This window comes from Electrophorus electricus, chromosome 11, assembly GCF_041902795.1.
Source record: "Electrophorus electricus isolate QZ-2024a chromosome 11, ASM4190279v1, whole genome shotgun sequence".
Lineage (NCBI taxonomy): Eukaryota > Metazoa > Chordata > Actinopteri > Gymnotiformes > Gymnotidae > Electrophorus > Electrophorus electricus.
Genome location: NC_137507.1, coordinates 25,245,802 through 25,265,124, shown reverse-complemented (window position 1 = coordinate 25,265,124; position 19,323 = coordinate 25,245,802). Strand labels below are relative to the sequence as shown.

Below are 19,323 nucleotides of genomic sequence, written 5' to 3'. Positions count from 1 at the left end.
ACAATGGCAATCCTGAATACAAGTGTTGCAATGGCAATATAAACAAGGGTGACAATGGGAATACTGAATACAAGAGTGGCAATATCTATCCTACATTTTCCAATGAGGATGATGATGGTAAGGCTGAATATAAGGAGGGTGAAGCTGGCAATACTGTGTAGTGGAGAACACAGCACCCCTCGCCCCCATTCTCTCTGGACTCTAAACATTAATTGACCATAACAACTCCCATCAGGGGTTCCACTTATCAGGAAAGAGAACCCTTCACAGTTATAGCAAGTTTGAACTCCACCATCATTCAGGTTTTAACTTTCGATCAAAGAAAGGTTTAAGACTTCTGCCTGGAAACAATTTTATGACCCTCTAACCTAGCCTGGCGCTCTCAGGAGCCATAAAACCCTCTTTTAGAATTTGGGGATACTGTATATACTACATTCTGGACAGTTCAGATTTGCAATGCTTTATAAACTCGACATTATTGGATAGCTATCAGATTATAATCCTCCCTTAAGGGTGCAGCTCTTCATGGACATTCAACTGAAAACAAATTTGACTATTTTCCACTAAAGAAACTTTAATTACATATCTGACTCACTCTTTTAAGATGTGGACCCACAGTGCCATCCAGTGACTGTAACGAGATTCTCAACATGTGCAAATAGACTGCAATACCTTATTATAAATAACGTGCGATGCACAACAATTTAGAATTGTGTTTAATAGTGAGTAAGATCCAACTAATCTACAGTATACTAGTTCCTTCTCTGTCACCTTATACTGATTTTTACTTTCATGTCTTATTATTCCACAGAATTCTAGAAATTATGATACCCATGCCTTCCAATATCGTTGTAGAATGTGCATAGTAATGTTTGTAACTGTTATTAATACATTGATTGTATATTCATTACCTACATGGGCTAGCCGAGTCCACTGCCTTTTTGCGACGGCCGCAAATGTTTCTAAAAAAACTTCTCTGGGATTTCATGGAAGGCGGTGTAAGGAACGGTGGAAATCTAAATAAGTTTTAATCAAGAAGCTCTCACGAGTACAAACAAGTGCTTAGAACTGCATTTTGTGTGTATGTCATCTGCCCAGTTTAACATTAGTTTTTCTGAAATTGTTTAATTTGCTCGTCACCGCGCCATTACTTTAGTTATTTTACCTTTATCATTCATAGAGTTAAAATTAGTTCTGTTTGCCTGGCAGCAATTAATATTAATCTACTGCAAGGTCATTATCAGAATAGCCTTCATTCACAGCTAGTCAGAAAGCTGAACACCTGCAAGCACCGAGCAGGCTCGTTTTGTCTTCTTTAAATAAATCCGGACAGCTCAGAATAGCCAGGTCATTCTTTGAGCTTTGGAATTACGTATGGTTTGCTTGGGTATAAATCAGTATCATTTTCCTAAGACACAGACAGGTGATTAACTGAGCTGAACAGCTAGGACCAGCCACGTAAGACATTCCCTTTGTATTCATGTGCTCTGCTTTTGATGTCAGCCTATAGCTGCTATTCCCATAATTATTCCCATAATTCATTACATTTAATTTGGTCATTAGAAATAGGTTTCCATTATCCCCATAACTGTTTTCAGAACAAAATTAGATTCATTACTCCTTTTAGATCAAGTATTGAGTATAAAGCTGTTAAGCGTAGATCCACGCTTTCTCTTTAGAAATGAGCTTCTAAATGAGTTTAGGCTTCCCACCCTAAGGCTTTTTCCTTTAGGTGCTTCCTGTTAACATTTGGTTTGTGTTGAAGTTCTTGGTTCAATTGTTTTATTTATTTCTTTGGCATTTGTATGCTAATGATTAGTTAGTTTATTTCATATGCCTGAGACATGTCTGTATACATCACATTTTCCCTGCCATATAAAGCTAAAAGCATCAGCCTGCACTACCTGCCCCTGACCATGATGATGGACCATCAAACATTTCACCACAAGTGGAGACACAGAATACAGGTGGTACAGAGCAAGTATCACAATTACTAGAGAATACAACTCAGAGTTTCTGACACTTGCTGAGAGTTATAATGAACATCCATGCTGTTGCTACATAAATAGCTGTAAATTACACACAATGTTTAGTGTTATATATAGTTAAATAAATAAAAAACTTTGCTAGACATTAAAATGTTTATAATTGGTATCATGCAAACATTGTTGTGGGACTGCCTAATGTACTTATCATATTACTAGTGGAAAACACATTTAGAGAACTTAGCTGACACTTTTATTCAAAGCAACTTACAACTGAGTACAAGTTAAGGGCCTTGCTCAGGGACCCAACTTTGAAGTCAAGGGGCTTGAACCAGGAATCTTCCAGTCATGTTATCAGTTCTATATTAATGTAAACCCATGACATGTCCAAGCCGGTTTATTCAGATTTCAAGGTTTAGGGTTATGATAATGTTTTAGGGTTTATGATAAGGTTTATGAAACCTAGAAAATCACAAAGGCATGCTGTGGAACAGTAGTACTTTGTGTCAGAGATGCTATGTGAAAATAAGTACTAGTATTGATTCACAATCAGATGCTTGTAAATAAAGTACAAGTGAATTATACCTCAGTTTATTTCTATTTATGTCATTAAAATCTGTCCTAAAGTGAGCATTTCCAATTACACAATTACTGAAAGGTTCAGAATCCACACATACATTTAGTTAAATATATGAATAGATAACCTGTTTTCTGCTTCAGTTTCATGACACAGTAACCAAGATGAGCAATACAGTGAATACTACCACTGCACAGCTTTGTCCAGAATGTCTGGCATTTGCACTGGAGTTGTTGCTCTTCCCTGCAGACAGAAATTGGTAGGGATTCTGTTACACATATAGAACGAATAATCTAAAAACATCTTTATCGTGGCATGCAGTGAGTTTGTGTGCAAGTGCATGTGTGAACCTTTATGAAAACAGAAGGTAACGTTCTGAGTAGTGTGCTTTGAGATGGCTTTGATGCGGACAGTACAGCTGACAGTTGTGCCATTTCCATGCAGGGAAAGGTTGAGGTCTGATGACGTCTTATTTTTCGCCTCGCAGATTTCATTATAACAGCTAGTGGAGACCGAGAGACCCTGACTTTCACAGGTCACATTACAGGTGCCTTTGTTTTGCTGAGGAAGAAAATCAAGCTTCGGAGCCACTACAGGATCTGGGTACAAAAACACAAAAATAAAGTCACAAGTATGAGGTGCATGTTACACAAACAATGCCAGATGATTATAGTATATAATAGGGAAAGACAATTATCAGCTAGTGGATCTGTCAAAGCCCATAAACAGTCTTGCTCTGTGTTGGTTCAGGTAGCATTGGTGTTCTGCACAGCTTCAGGGTGACAATATAATTACCAACCTATACTGCATCATTTTAGACATGCATAACTGTTTACATTTTAGTTAATTTCCAGTGACATTTTAAACCATTTTATGGCACATTACTCAAATTCTTAATGTCCTTGTACTCTGGTGTAAATTCACAATTGGAGAAAAATGCCATTTTAATTGATAAAAATGCTGTTGATTCAGGAATGTGTTTCCAGTGAGTACCATACACCAAGACTTACCCAACACAGTGAGTGTGTGCACAACAATAATGTTTTCCCCCTCTTCATCATCTCCTTTTACTGTATACGTGCCAGCATCATTCTTAGTTAAGTTCTTCAGTGTCAGACTGAAGGTGGTGTTATTAAACTCCACTCTGCCATTATAAGCAGGAAAGTGCACCACTTCCCCAGAATTACATTTCAACATAAATTTGGAATTAAACATCCATGTAAGCTTTGCAAAATGTACATTTTTTGGCATATCCAGTTGAAATGAACTTCCAACCTCCTTAAACTCATATTTGGACACTGTAGAGAAAGCAAACAAGGCATTTAGTTTGGTTTAAAAGTAGCAATAGGACAAGTATTAATACACATTCAAACCTGCAGGTACAATGAGCCACCCGCTAAGGTGCAAAATTATTTGTAGGTCTGCATCACTTAACATGCTCCGTCTCACTGAGTTTATAAAGATACTGTAGATTAATGGCATGAAGAGGAATAGTAAGAGAGCAAGTTAAATAAATATATTTATAAATATTTAGACAAATATCTGTAAAAGCACTACTGTATCTTTTACCCTCAATAACACCACCCTAAACAAACAAAAACACACACAATGATCTCAGTTGTCAATATGCAGAATATTGCAGAAACACAAGCCAGCTGAATTTGTATAATAGTGGTTTGCAGCAATTTCACCTATAATTGAAAACTTCAAAGCATTACACATTCTCTATATTCATAAACACATCACCTTTCCAAAGAAAGGACAAAAGCCAGATAAACACGGTGATCTAGTATGTGAAACTGGTTAACATTCACATGATTACAGACAGAGGAAACATGTTCAAGTTCGGTTTATTCGTCACATACATAGTCATACACAGTATAACGCGCAGTGAAATGGTGGAGAGTGCTCTGTCCAAACTGAGGAAGAGAAACAGGGGTGCATAGAGAAAAATATATATATGCAAGATAAATATATATACTCTATGTATGTACAAAAATATATTAACAATGTATGTACAATATATGTATATTATGATTATATACACAATGTACAATGTATATGGTTGGGTATATATGTACACAATCTACAAAATGTACAAATCCATTTTGTATAATACCATAGCTACAGTTGTTGTGTAACAGGGTTGTTGTGTAACATGTGAACATTTCCTTCATTCTAATGTGTCCGCATAGCATTAGACTCACCAACCTCACAGTTTAAAGTCAAAGGAAGGAATATCAAAGGTTCTACAGAGAGTCTACATTAACAAGTGAAAAGTCAATAAAAACATGGGTCACCTGTTTGTAATTATGTCTCATTTACGCATGTATATAAACCCCTATTGTCTGTTTGATGTTACATTACAAAATTTGATGTTACAAAATTTGCTAAAATCTTACTAAGCATTTTAGGAACTATATCAATTTATACAGTTTGAAAATAATTTATATTTATTTATATTTATTAGTATATGTATATGTAAGACTGTTATGCTTTTCCTTATAGTATAGTTTAAAATCTGAGCTCATAGGTCTCCCAGGTAGTGCAGTTTTTGCTATACCATTGACAGCTTGCTAGTTTAAATATAGAGTATGCTATTGCCTTAGCTCTCGAAGGAAATATTTGTTAACCTTCACTCTACTATATTGATAGCTATCATGTAATAGTACAAGGTATTCCTCAGTTAATGAGTCCTGGTGAAAAAATGTGTCAGATGAATTTTCATTTATTTTCCAGCAGAATCATATTTTATAATGCAAAAATTTAAGAAAAGTATCAAAATAAAACCATTTTATGGCACTACTGAGTAATTTCATTATGTGATTAGATTATAATTCCATTTTAGCAAACATCCCCATAATGACAAAATGCCAGTCAAATGTTTATGGTATAACTTGAAAACAGGTTTGCCATTTATCTATGGTTTAAACCTGTCTCTTATTCTATATTTAATTAGCTATATATTGTGTGTTTAGTGCAAGCATTCTAGCACCAGAGACAAACATCAATAAATACTGAATAATTTTACCAAAATGGCACTTATGAGTACTGGACAAATGATTTCAGATCACAAGTCTGTGAAACAAGCAATTACCCTAAATTGCAAGAACAGCTACTGCTATAAAAGTACCTAGGTGACCGCATAACCTATAATCTGTTATTGATCAAGGTAAAGGCTAAAAGCCAAACTTTTGACTTGGCCTTACCAGGAACCATGTTCATTCCAGCACTGCTATGCCTACCTCTTCCCACCGGCATCTCCGATCCGGTTCGCCAGAGTACTAGTTACACACCTGATGATTATTTTCTCTATTACTACCTCCCTATTTAAGCCCTCCTCCCTCACACACTCTTTGCGAAGTATTGCCATTCTCATGTTGCATACCGAGGCTCCCATGTACGTGTTTGTCTGCCTGGTTTCTGAATCCTGCCTGTGCTACAGACCTCATCTACTGCCTGACCTATGAGTCCTACCTGCCCCCGAATACTAGATAAAACCTCTTGCATTGGATACTCTCCCTTGTGTGTGTGTGTGCCTTCATTACACCAGTCTCTTGATCTCAGTATTAGAAAACATATATGGGACAGAAGTAAAAACAAACAACCCTTACTCACATTTGTCCTGCATACTTTGGAATTCTGGAATACACTTTAGATTATTTTCTGCAAGAAATAACTGACAAAATGCCCTTTGTTTATGAAGACGCTTTAAAGGAACAGATTGACAATCCAATTTACACAAAATTTCAGTCACCCCAAACTTTATTTGTTTTACTAAGTCATTCCTTAAGGCAAAAGATGACTCATTTAGGAATACAACTATTTTGTTAAAATATAAAACATGAAAAGCATATCAAATCATATGTACACATAATATATAGATATGTGACAGGCATGTTCCTGATGTACATACATGGTTGTACTACAGTCATAGTATGGTACGACGCATTGAACCATTTTGATACAAAGTCAAGTTCAGTAATCATTTCATATCAAACAGTTTATCAATTATGTGGAAAGATCTATTCAGCAGGATGGCGTTGCATACTCTTAACATGACCTGTAATTCTGTATGACACAGTGGTTTATCCTATTCATAATATAAGGACAGAAGCTCAGCTAGTCACACATCACTATTTATATCATAAGACGTATACATAGACAGATGTCGTTTAAAGGACTCTACCTGTTATTGAGGCCAAACTGCAGAGAATGAAAATCAGCTTTGCTACAATCGCCATTGCACTGGGTGTGAGCAAATTTCCTTTCTTGAGGTTTATAAACTTCTGTCAGTTTGGCTCTGAATAACAATGGGGTGCCTCCCCAAAGTGCCTCATTTCCATATTTAAAATGTTTACATTTCAAGATTCATGTAATGTAATGCACAGTAAAAATAATGAAATACCAAATTTAATGTCATGTTTAAGTCTTTACAAGCATGATAAAAATATCATGAATGTACAGTACAGATGAAATTTGAGAGTACAATGACATTTTAAGTTAGATGGTGGTGATGATCTTTAATACTTTGTTTTCCAGAAACACTATTTCAGCTATGGATCTGCCTGCATATATGAGTCCAATTTTGATACAAACTGACCTTGTTCATGTAACAAGTCAGAAACAGGCAGGCGTTTGCGGATGCGATAAGACTTTGGTTTTCCAATCCAAAATGTAGTCAGAACACAGGCAGGTATCAAAACCAGAAAAGCAAGAACACCAGGAGAAGTACAATGTACAGATCCAAAAACTGTAGTGAAGAGAGGACAGGGCCAAAACACTATAAGTAACACGCATCAGAACAAATGCTCAATGTGCAAGGCAATGAACCATGGCAGTACTTTGAATAGACTGCATCATTTAGAAGGCACATAAATACACTGAGTAGAATTGAAAACAGGTGGTAATAATACAAATCTGGGGATGATGATCGAGGCATTGTAGCCTTTTTTTTGTTTGCTATGTATTTCTGGATTCTCTGTGTTGGCTCATTGACTAACGACTCTGACTGTGGATTTGCCCTTAATAATCTCACATATCTCAGCATATGCGTCCGCATCGTGATCGCTCCACATTACACACAGGTTAATACACCATGGCAAGACTGAGCACAGCAACAAGACACAATGTAGTTATAGAGCAATAATATGTAAACTAAAATCGCATATGAAAACCCACATTCCTCCAGCTTGCATTTTCAAATGAATACCTGTAGGCTATCTTTCTGTAGAGTATTAGGAATACATTTACAAAAAAACCCATCACTTCTGCAACACGGCAGACTTGGTAGAAGTGTTGCTGAATCTATGAAAACCAGAATTTCACAAGTCTTGTTTGGTTCTCAACTGTTTACAGCACTTCCTTTGGAGCACAACCTTCATTTTGAACAAGACCAAAAACAGGGGTTAATGCAATTACATTAGTCATTTACACACAAAAAACCCCCACAGATAGCAAGACCATACGAAGCTGCTCAATACATAAAGGCATGAAAACGGGAGTCTCTTAGAGCACAAACTGGTGACATTTGCTTTGAATCTGGACTGCCAGGCAAATCAGTTTGGCAGGTTGCATGCTACTCTATTAAATGACATTGTGGCATCATGGTGCAACACTGGAATTCAAATGTTTAGTGCAACTGAATACAATGGACATGCATTTCTGGTAAATTATCATTGTTTGAAATGCAAACAGTAGGCTGCAAAGTGTGGCAAAATGTAAACCCAACTGCAACAAGTGAGGAATATGAGAAGTAAGTCTAAAATAAAATGAAAAAAAAGAATAAAAGAATATGAGGGACTGTGACCCCCAAAAATGGCTCCAATAAATCCCAGAAACAACATCCTAGGTCTTTGTCCAGAAGTGTGCAGTCCTGGGAAGAGCAGGAGTGTGCTATTATCCTGAGTCAGAGTGGGCGTGGCCCTCCTGTTGGATGAACTGTGACAATAACATTTACATTTGGTTTTGCAGAACTACCCAGTGTGCCGATTAGCTGACTCACTGACTCTCATTGGTTCAATCTATACATATTCAACAGGGAGCACAGAACATCCATACTGTTGCTACGTAAATTAGCTGTAAATTACAAACAATGGTTAGTGTTTTCCAGTTGTATTTATAAATAGACATAAAGGTGGATTATATCTAAGAATTATCATTACTCATTGGATGGTGGGGAGTACATTTAAATGTTGAAGTCCTTAATCAATGACTGTTTAGAAAAGGTGACATTTTATGTTGCATGTCTCATTCTGTTATGCTATTATACAAATGTTGCAAGATCATTACCAATGATTTTTTCTCCAATAGGACAAAAAAACAAGCCACATCTGATGGATTATCTTGATCAATCTGCTTGTTACTTATCATAGTTATTGTTTTTTGTTTGTTTCTTTATTGTGGTCAAAAAGTAATGGAAGACAAATTTGAATACATGGAGACTTAAATCAATGTATGCTCAGTATGAATGTTTAGGCCTCAAACATGATAATCTTTTTTAATGATAAAGTTGATTTTATGATTATAAGAAGCAGAATTCATAGCTGGATCATAGTGAAAACGATTATGCAAATGAACACATGAATGAATCTAGAACCAAATGCTATCGATTTCAAATGTGCAATAGTCAGTGTGGCAGTACAGCCTGAAGATAAAAGTACTGGCCATCTACTTTTAGACACAAATCAAAGTATTAGCAAGTAGAATTGTGTCTGGTAGTGCTGGCCTTTATGGCCCTGAGTCTTCTGTCTGAGGGTAGGGCTTGGGTCAGGTGCACATTGAGAGAGGATTGCAGGGTGAGAGGATTACAGGGTGAGAGGATTGCAGGGTGAAAGGATTGCAGAGTGAGAGGATTACAGGGTGAGATGCAGGATGAGAGGATTACGGGGGAAAGGAATACAGTGTGAGATGTGGGATGAGAGGATTACAGGGTGAGAGGATTACAGGGTGAGATGCAGGATGAGAGAATTGTAGGGTGAGAGGATTGCAGGGTGAAGACAATTTGTCTGTGATCTTGCCAGCACTCTTCATAGCTCTGTTGTCTTATATATCCTCAGGTTTTGTCTTGTGATTTATAAGTAATTGATCTGGTATTTGATGGGATAATGTTACATTCTATTCCATTCACATTTTCCATAGGTTGCCCAATGTTTGACAGTGGCAAAACTGAATATGAGGGTGACCATTGCAATCCTGAATACAAGTGTTGCAATGGCAATATAAACAAGGGTGACAATGGGAATACTGAATACAAGAGTGGCAATATCTATCCTACATTTTCCAATGAGGATGATGATGGTAAGGGTGAATATAAGGAGGGTGAAGCTGGCAATACTGTGTAGTGGAGAACACAGCACCCCTCGCCCCCATTCTCTCTGGACTCTAAACATTAATTGACCATAACAACTCCCATCAGGGGTTCCACTTATCAGGAAAGAGAACCCTTCACAGTTATAGCAAGTTTGAACTCCACCATCATTCAGGTTTTAACTTTCGATCAAAGAAAGGTTTAAGACTTCTGCCTGGAAACAATTTTATGACCCTCTAACCTAGCCTGGCGCTCTCAGGAGCCATAAAACCCTCTTTTAGAATTTGGGGATACTGTATATACTACATTCTGGACTGTTCAGATTTGCAATGCTTTATAAACTCGACATTATTGGATAGCTATCAGATTATAATCCTCCCTTAAGGGTGCAGCTCTTCATGGACATTCAACTGAAAACAAATTTGACTATTTTCCACTAAAGAAACTTTAATTACATATCTGATTCACTCTTTTAAGATGTGGACCCACAGTGCCATCCAGTGACTGTAACGAGATTCTCAACATGTGCACAAAGACTGCAATACCTTATTATAAATAACGTGCGATGCACAACAATTTAGAATTGTGTTTAATAGTGAGTAAGATCCAACTAATCTACAGTATACTAGTTCCTTCTGTGTCACCTTATACTGATTTTTACTTTCACGTCTTATTATTCCACAGAATTATAGAAATTATGATACCCATGCCTTCCAATATCGTTGTAGAATGTGCATAGTAATGTTTGTAACTGTTATTAATACGTTGATTGTATATTCATTACCTACATGGGCTAGCCGAGTCCACTGCCTTTTTGCGACGGCCGCAAATGTTTCTAAAAAAACTTCTCTGGGATTTCATGGAAGGCGGTGTAAGGAACGGTGGAAATCTAAATAAGTTTTAATCAAGAAGCTCTCACGAGTACAAACAAGTGCTTAGAACTGCATTTTGTGTGTATGTCATCTGCCCAGTTTAACATTAGTTTTTCTGAAATTGTTTAATTTGCTCGTCACCGCGCCATTACTTTAATTAATTTACATTTATCATTCATAGAGTTAAAATTAGTTCTGTTTGCCTGGCAGCAATTAATATTAATCTACTGCAAGGTCATTATCAGAATAGCCTTCATTCACAGCTAGTCAGAAAGCTGAACACCTGCAAGCACCGAGCAGGCTCGTTTTGTCTTCTTTAAATAAATCCGGACAGCTCAGAATAGCCAGGTCATTCTTTGAGCTTTGGAATTACGTATGGTTTGCTTGGGTATAAATCAGTATCATTTTCCTAAGGCACAGACAGGTGATTAACTGAGCTGAACAACTACGACCAGCCACGTAAGACATTCCCTTTGTATTCATGTGCTCTGCTTTTGATGTCAGCCTATAGCTGCTATTCCCATAATTATTCCCATAATTCATTACATTTAATTTGGTCATTAGAAATAGGTTTCCATTATCCCCATAACTGTTTCAGAACAAAATTAGATTCATTACTCCTTTTAGATCAAGTATTGAGTATAAAGCCGTTAAGCGTAGATCCACGCTTTCTCTTTAGAAATGAGCTTCTAAATGAGTTTTAGAAGGCTTATTCCTTTAGGTGCTTCCTGTTAACATTTGGTTTGTGTTGAAGTTCTTGGTTCAATTGTTTTATTTATTTATTTGGCATTTATCTGTATGCTAATGATTAGTTAGTTTATTTCATATGCCTGAGATATGTCTGTATACATCACATATGTGCCAGTGTCAACTTTTGGCCACAACTCTATATGAAAGCGAGAGCACTTTGCTTGCACAGCTGATGAAGGACCTCTGTCTAAAACGTTTCTCTGGAAAACCGTACTTTACTACAATTTTGAATATCTCTACATCTCTTACCACAGTACACTGCAGTTACTCACCTATTGTAACGGTGAGCAGTAAGGAGGTGGACGCATGTGCAGAGAAGAGCGAGATTTATCAGGGGCAAATCTAGAGTCGTAGTCGTTGGAGTAGTCCAGGGTCATTGAACCAATACGGAGAGTACGAGGATACATGATAAGAACAATGGCTAGGGTACACTAACAACTAAAACACAAATAGCAACTAGAATGAAACACAAAGGCACAGAGTACAAACTTACATACAGATACGGGCTTTCAAAAACATCCAAAGAACCTACTTATATACATACATATATACATATAGATGGATATTGGCTTTTAAAAACATCCAAACATACATGTAATGAACAGCCAAGATACAGGGCACAAGACAGGATTTTACATACATAATGTTAACAAGACTAGAAATAAGGAACAGGTGTGGAAAACCAAATGAGGGGTGGAGAAAATGAAAGTACAGAATGGAAGCAAAACAAAATAAGACAGGGAAACCATGGAACATGAAAGCTAGGAGGGACAAACCGTGACACCTAGAAACGTCTTCAGATTTTTACAGGGGTGAGGTTGCAACAGTGATGTACTGAGTAAAGATGTACTGAGTACTGAGTCTTTTAGACAGGGTTGTAATGTTGCACAAGTATTACACAACCAACCGGACAATTCATGTCCGTTGGTGCTGCAGTTTTTTTCTTATAACCTTTAAGTGGTGCTAATGTACATAATTGCACAAACGCCCAAATAACCTGCTTCAAGACATGTCTTGACAACAATTAAGATAATATACATATTTTTAGTTGGAAGACGGGGGGCTTAGCCCCATATTTATAACAGCTGCCTGTGACAAACATTTACTATATTAGGCCATATTGACTATTAACGGAGTTGTCGTAACACAAACATCTTATAAACATATCACCAGACATGATAAGCTGCTGATTTAACTGGTTGCAGACAGAGGAAACATGTGATCATTTACTTCATTCTAATGTGTCTGCATAGTATTAGACTCACCAACCTCACAGTTTAAAGTCAAAGGAAGGAATATCATAAAGGTGCTACAGAGAGTCTACATTAACAAGTGAAACAAATCAATAAAATATGAAATTTCAGTTATATAGATAATTATGTAATTGTAATTATGTTTCTCATTTATGTGTGCACATAAACGTCTATTGTCCTGTTGTCTGTTGTCGGTGTTTGATGTTACGGTAGCTTAAGTGCTACGTAGTCTTTGTTCTCTGCGTGAATAAACGTATGTTTCTGTTCTACGTGACTCGTCCGCGCATCCTGCTAAACCCCCTCCGGTTAAAGAAACATCAACCAGGGAGAGTGCCACTGGAGGATTTTAGGGGGGCCCTGATTGCGGTCCAGGTACAGACTCGGCGGAGTCATACGGACTTCCGGGACTGGTACAAGGAGGTACGATACTTGGAGTCGGACTCCGCAGGGTCCTACTACCCCGAGAGACCTTCAGTCATCCTGGCCTCACTCCACACTCCCACAACAGGGGAGGAGGCCACTGGACGACTTGGGGGCCCTGAGTATGGTCCAGGGTCAGATTCTGGAGTCCCACAGACTCCAGCCGGACTACGAGGATCGGCACTCGGAGGTGGACTCCGCTGGGTCCTACGACCTCAACATGGACTGCTATGAGGGTTACGCGGACTATGGAAATAGAGGGGAGTGTAGTGACATCAGTCTGCGGTCAAAATTGAGGTCCGACTATGTGGAGGATCCGCCAATGGAGGTGCAGGCGGTCCTCTATGGGGACCCTCCCACTGACAATGACGTTCAGTCCACCGTCTCAAAGAACGACAAGCCTCCGGCACCTAAGATACCGCCCAGGAGGTATCGATTAGGTGCAAGAAAGTCATCTCACAACACATCTTGAGGCGACCTCGTCCGAGGAGGAAACTCCCTTCACTAGGGCATACAGCCCCGGAACTCTTGCGCCTGTACCGAAGCCTCGTAGAGGCAAGAAGGGAACGAGAACAGCGCCAACCCCAGAGACGAGCATAGCAGCTGGTGCGCCTCCTGAAAGGCGCCTCCTGACAGGGCATCAAAAATTACTGTCCCCGAAATCGGCGAGGGGCGATTCCCCACAGGTAGGTTGGACTTCTGCCCAGCTGATGACTGGGGGACAGCCTGGGGCTCTTGCCGGCTTACCTGGACTCTAATTGTCCTTTGTGTAGTTTTGTACCTGTGTCTGTGTCTGTCCATCACATTGCCTGTCCCAGTTGCTTTGTCCCCCCTTGTGGCTGTGCCTGTCAGTGTGTTTGTCCCTATGTCTGTTGTCATCCTGGTCCCTGTCTTCCCCCCTCTGTCCTGCTCGCACTAGCCCATGTCGGGTTGCTCGGCCCTCCGGCTTTGCCATTTGGCGTTGGGGCCGTAGCCCCATAGACTGGCACGCCGGGAGTTGCGCCGTTGGGGAGGGGCTCCATCACATTACGGCCCCTCCCCCCAATGTCTCCCTGTGTGTGATATATATGTGCATGTGGCCACATCTGCTCCCTGCTGCAGACATAAAACCTTGGTGCTTGCTTACAAAGCCAACCGTCCCATACATGATGTCAGTGGTCAAAGTCTGATCAGTACCTCTAGTACTTTGAACCTTAAGTATGGCTCAGCTTGAAATACCATGCTTTAAATCTCATGGAAGACAAGCATTGAGACTTCTCTGTCCTGACTCCTAGATGGTGGAATGAACTTCCGCTTGCTGTCCGGACAGCAGAGTCCCTTGCAGTTTTCAAATGCAGACTGAAGACCCATCTATTTGTGGAATATTTAAATGACCACTGACCCTGTTCCTATGTTGACTAACTGAAACTAGTACTTATTGTAGGATATTATTTATTACACTGTGTCACGATACAGCCCCTCCTCCCAGAAGTCTTCATGTGTGTGCCCTATCATGTATCTCACCTGATCCTTATTCTGTGTCATTATCGTGAACGTATATAAGTCTCTTGTCTAGTCGTGGATGTGGTCAGTGTTTAACCTTATGTTAGACTGTGAGCTATGTCGTCTTTGTTATGTTTTTGAATAAACGTATGTTTCTGTTTCACGGAACTCAACCCTGCATCCTGCTCTGCCTCCTCGCGTTACACACTGATGTTGACTAACAAACTCTAGTATTTTATTGCACTTATCATTGTCTGAGATAGAATGTATGTATTTTGTACTTCTAGGAATCAGCATTGATGCCTGTATTTCTACAGTATTCTAGTTCATTGGTATACTGGACTCTAACCTACTGTACTGGTTAGGATGTATTCTATGAGTAAAATATAAGTCACTTTTTAAGAGTGTCTGCTAAATGCCATAAATGTTAATGTAAATGTAAAAGGGGTCCCTGGGAAAGCACTCTGAGACTCCCTGTCAGCCCAACAAGAAGAAATGGTAGAAGAACCAGCCTGACCTTGCTGCAGAGCTAGAACCTCCCAATGCCTCCCTACTCAAGGCTCGGTTTGCCTTCAACCCAGAGGAGGGAGACCCCCCTGGAATTTCTTTGGGAAGGGGGGGGGGGGGGTGCTGGGGCTCCAATGCTGGGCCCACCTTGGTCTGATCAGTTCCCCTTGGAATTGAGTGGTCAAGTGGGCCCTGATAGAAGCTTTGGTCTTCATACTGCTAACTCCCTCTCTTGTGTTCCAGGTGTGGACACTGAACAAGTGGAGGGCACATATGAAGCCCATGAGAAGGATTGCCTCACATTCTGCACCTCCATGATGGGCTTTCATCTGGCTTCTGGTTCTGGCAACTCAAGGGCAGATGTTCTTCCAGTCCTGTCCAGCGGGGCCATGGACACGCCACCAGTACCTGGCTCATCAGAAGGTGTTGCTCCCTGTGCATCCAGTACCACAGAGGACACACCTCCCAGCATGCCCTTTGCTCCTACAGGTGCACTATCCTACATGTCCACTAGGGTGGTAGGCATGCCTCCAGCACCTAGCATGTCAGTGGCTGATGCTGCAAGCACATCCTGTGCCACAGTGGATGCACCTCTCTTCACACCCTGTGCTCTAACGGGTGCACCATCTGTCCTGTGCTCCTACGGGCTGTAGTTTAGGTAGACTACAAGTTATTCCTCTGATGAAACTTTGGTAAAAGCGGGGCTCTCTGCCACCCCAAGCGACAAACTAGACCCAGGACCATGCTGTTGCTTTGATGTTGAGCAACAAAGCCATAAATAGCCTAGCTATCAAGATGGCCTGGCATCCTGGCCCTCAACCCCTTTTCCTTAGGTGTCATAAACCCATGGATGGGAGGGCGAAAGGTTCTTACCAGCCTGGTTATACTTTAACTGTGACCAAGAATTTAATCAGATTCAAATCCATACCAGCAACTTTTCTCTTCCCACAGATTCACAAAGTAATGACTTGCCATTTAATCTACTATGATGTCAAATGATAATCAGCCAGTAATTTATGGTTATTTTTAATATACACTATTTGCACAATTATTAGAAAAGAGAGTATTTTGACCATATCATCATTTTTATGCATATTTTCCAACTCCAGGCTATATAAACTTGAATGCATATTGGATTTAAGCAAATCAGGTGATGTGTATTTGTGTAATGAGGGAGGGTGTGGCCTAAAGAGATCAACACCCTATATCAAGATGTGCATAATTGTCAGGCAGCTTCTTTTCCTCAGGCAAAATGGGCCAAAAAAAGAGATTTAACTGACCCTGAAAATCCAAAAATTTGAAAAAGTCTTTCAGAGGGATGCAGCACTTTTAAAATTGCTAAGATAATGGGGCGTGATCACAGAACCATCAAACATTTTGTTGCAAATAGTCAACAGGTTCACAAGAAAAATGTTGAGGAAAAAAAGACAAAGATTTGAGAAGAATCAAATGTGAAGTGACCAGGAACCCATTATCCTCCAGTGCTATCATATTCCGGAACTGCAACCTACCTTGAGTGCCCAGAAGTACAAGGTGTTTAGTACTGAGAGACATGGCCAAGGTAAGGAGGGCTGAAACCCAACCACCAATGAACAAGACATGTAAAGTGAAACGTAAAGACTGGGCCAAGAAATATCGGAAGACAGATTTTTCAAAGGTTTTATGGACTGATGAGGCTCTTGACAGACCAGATGGATGGGCCTGTGGCTGGATCAGTCATGGGCACAGAGCTCCACTTTGACTGAGATGCCAGCAAGGTGGAGGTGGGGTACTGCTATAGGCTGGCATTATATAAGATGAGCTAGTTGGACCTTTTTGGGTTGAAGATGGACTCAAAAATCAACTCCCAAACCTACTGTCAGTTCTTACTGCTAGTGCCAGTTCTTCAAGCCTCTTTCAAGAAGACCATGATCTTTATGTAGGACAATGCTCCATCGCATGCATCAAAGTACTCCACTGCATGGCTAGCCAGTAAAGGTCTTAAAGATGAAAGAATAATGACATGGCCCCCTTTCTCACCTGACCTAAACCCTATTGAGAACTTGTGGGCCCTTCATAAATTGGAGATTTATGGTGAAGGAAAACGCTTTGAACAGTGTCCAGGAAGATATGCATAAAAAGTTGATTGTCAACAGATTAAAAAACTGACAGACTCCATGAATGAAGACTGAAAAGAAGGTTTTTTTAATGTCAGAAATGTTTATTTGTAAATTTTAAGTTGTTTGTTTATTATTCTCGCTTTAACAGATGAAAATAAACAAGTGTGATGGGAAAATGTTTGTTTTTCATTTAGTTGCATAATAATTCTGCACACTAATAGTTGCGCGATAATTATGCACACATAAATATTCTCCTAAGAAAGCCAAAACCTCACTTTTACTTTCTTAAATATTCATTAAAATTGTATTAACATTTTGGATTGACCAAAAGCACTGTAGTTGTTCAATAATAAAACGAATCCTCAAAAATACAACTTGCCTAATAATTGTGCATACAGTGTAATCTCTAAATTGTGATGTTTGCTCGTATTATTTGATATCTATTGTTTTATTCTGTTTATTACTTGTTCCTTATTAATTTGACTTATCTACACAGATCACTTCATTTGCATGCTCCTTACCTCATACTTATTGTAAATTAATTGTTACTCCCTGCTAGTTGTGTTCACTAGGAATCCTATATGAACCAATTAGACAATATATTAAAGTTAGTCTTTTGTAACTTCTAGAAATGAGGAATTAAAGTAATTAATTAAAGTAATTAAAAAGTAATGATTATGATTAAAAAGTAATGACTATCCAATGGCTCTACCCCTCCCAGGGTTAGTTTTACAAAATTCATTCTAAGACCAGGAGGTAGAAATTGGTAGTAAATATATGCTTTTTTTTGTTTAGATGATTCATAGTGGAGCCTATGTATTCCTGTAACGTGCGGTGGTCCGAGTGCCACAGGGCGAGGGGCAGGGCGCACAGACTCCAACGTCTGGGACATACATTTATTAACATTTAACATAGAACACTAACGGCACTCACAAGAATCACACACGATAAATACAAACGAGAAACGATCGACATTAAATACGAATAATAAACACGTATACTTTTAACAAGAACGAACATAACGTTTAACATCATCGTTGAACATTTACACACCACACTGACACGTTACGGTAACAATGACCAACGACGGTGCATCCCCTGACGTGGGTTTACATACACACAAACAAACCAAGTGCAGGTGTGTGCAGGCGTGGCCACAAACAAAGGTCCTCCTACTGCACATGGCTGGCCAAACCACGTGCCTTGGGGGAGGTGAGCATTCCGTGACAATTCCTATGTCCTGCAGAAACTTTAATGTCTCTTTTCTTATTAGTTTACTAGTTTTTTTTATCATTGGTATGCATTTGTTGGAATTTGCTTATATCGTGCAAACTTGTCTGCGTGGGCTGATTGGGACCATTGTTCCAGAGTTGTGCTGCCAGTAACGAATCCAAACTACTAAGGCCTGCCCTTGAAGGCTAGGGCTCTCTGTCAGTTCCAGCTCCAAAGATCCGATCCCTCAGTCCAAGAATGCTGGTCCTCTCACCTTCATAGGCCTTCATCGCTCAGAGCCACCAGAATGATTTCATAGGAAAGCCGTCTTTCTCTCTCAGAGCCATCAGACTATTTCTAGGAAAGGACGCTCTTTGCAGTGTCATTCCAGCAGTTGGATAAAGGACTGACCCTACCTCTTAGAATGCCAGCTCGACAGTCCCAAGTTAGATGGATGCTCTCTCTCTCAGCACTCTCTGGAAAACTCCAATGGAACACACACTTCTCCTGTGCACCTTCAGATGTTTAGACATAATTGAGCACAAGCCCCATTGAATTTATATGCCAAATCCCTTATATGTGCTGGCTAATTTCATGTATCTTAATGTTTTAGTGACAATTTTCTGTTTTCTTGAAAACTGCTTTGACAATCATTATAGATTATCTTGTATATTGTGAGTTATTTTAATTCCAAGCACTTTCAGAAATGTGGAATATTCGATAGTAATTATTATTATAAACAGACTTTATTATTAAATCTTTATTATTTTAACATATATGTAATTGCTGTAACGTGGTGGCCCGAGTGCCGCAGGGCGTGGAGCAGGACGCACAGACTCTCTTGGCATAGATGAACA

The 19,323-nt window shown here is 39.4% G+C and overlaps 1 protein-coding gene across 4 annotated transcripts; it reads right to left on the bottom strand.

Annotated features, from left to right (window-relative positions):
- Positions 1-2,143: 2,143 nt before the first annotated feature.
- LOC118241681 (uncharacterized) lies at positions 2,144-7,217 on the bottom strand. 4 transcript variants are annotated; one of them, XM_081723996.1, is made up of 5 exons: positions 6,752-7,217; positions 5,772-6,241; positions 3,573-3,860; positions 2,913-3,161; positions 2,144-2,805 (listed from the first exon to the last, which is right to left on the bottom strand). In XM_081723996.1, the coding sequence occupies exons 2-5, from the start codon at positions 5,821-5,823 to the stop codon at positions 2,708-2,710; spliced, it is 687 nt and encodes a 228-aa protein (XP_081580122.1). In that variant the 5' UTR covers positions 5,824-6,241; positions 6,752-7,217; the 3' UTR covers positions 2,144-2,707. The 4 variants fall into 4 exon arrangements, with proteins under 4 accessions (XP_081580122.1, XP_035383901.1, XP_035383900.1 ...); XM_035528009.2 differs by having other exon boundaries at positions 2,146-2,805; positions 6,181-6,241; XM_035528008.2 differs by having other exon boundaries at positions 5,772-7,217.
- Positions 7,218-19,323: the final 12,106 nt, after the last annotated feature.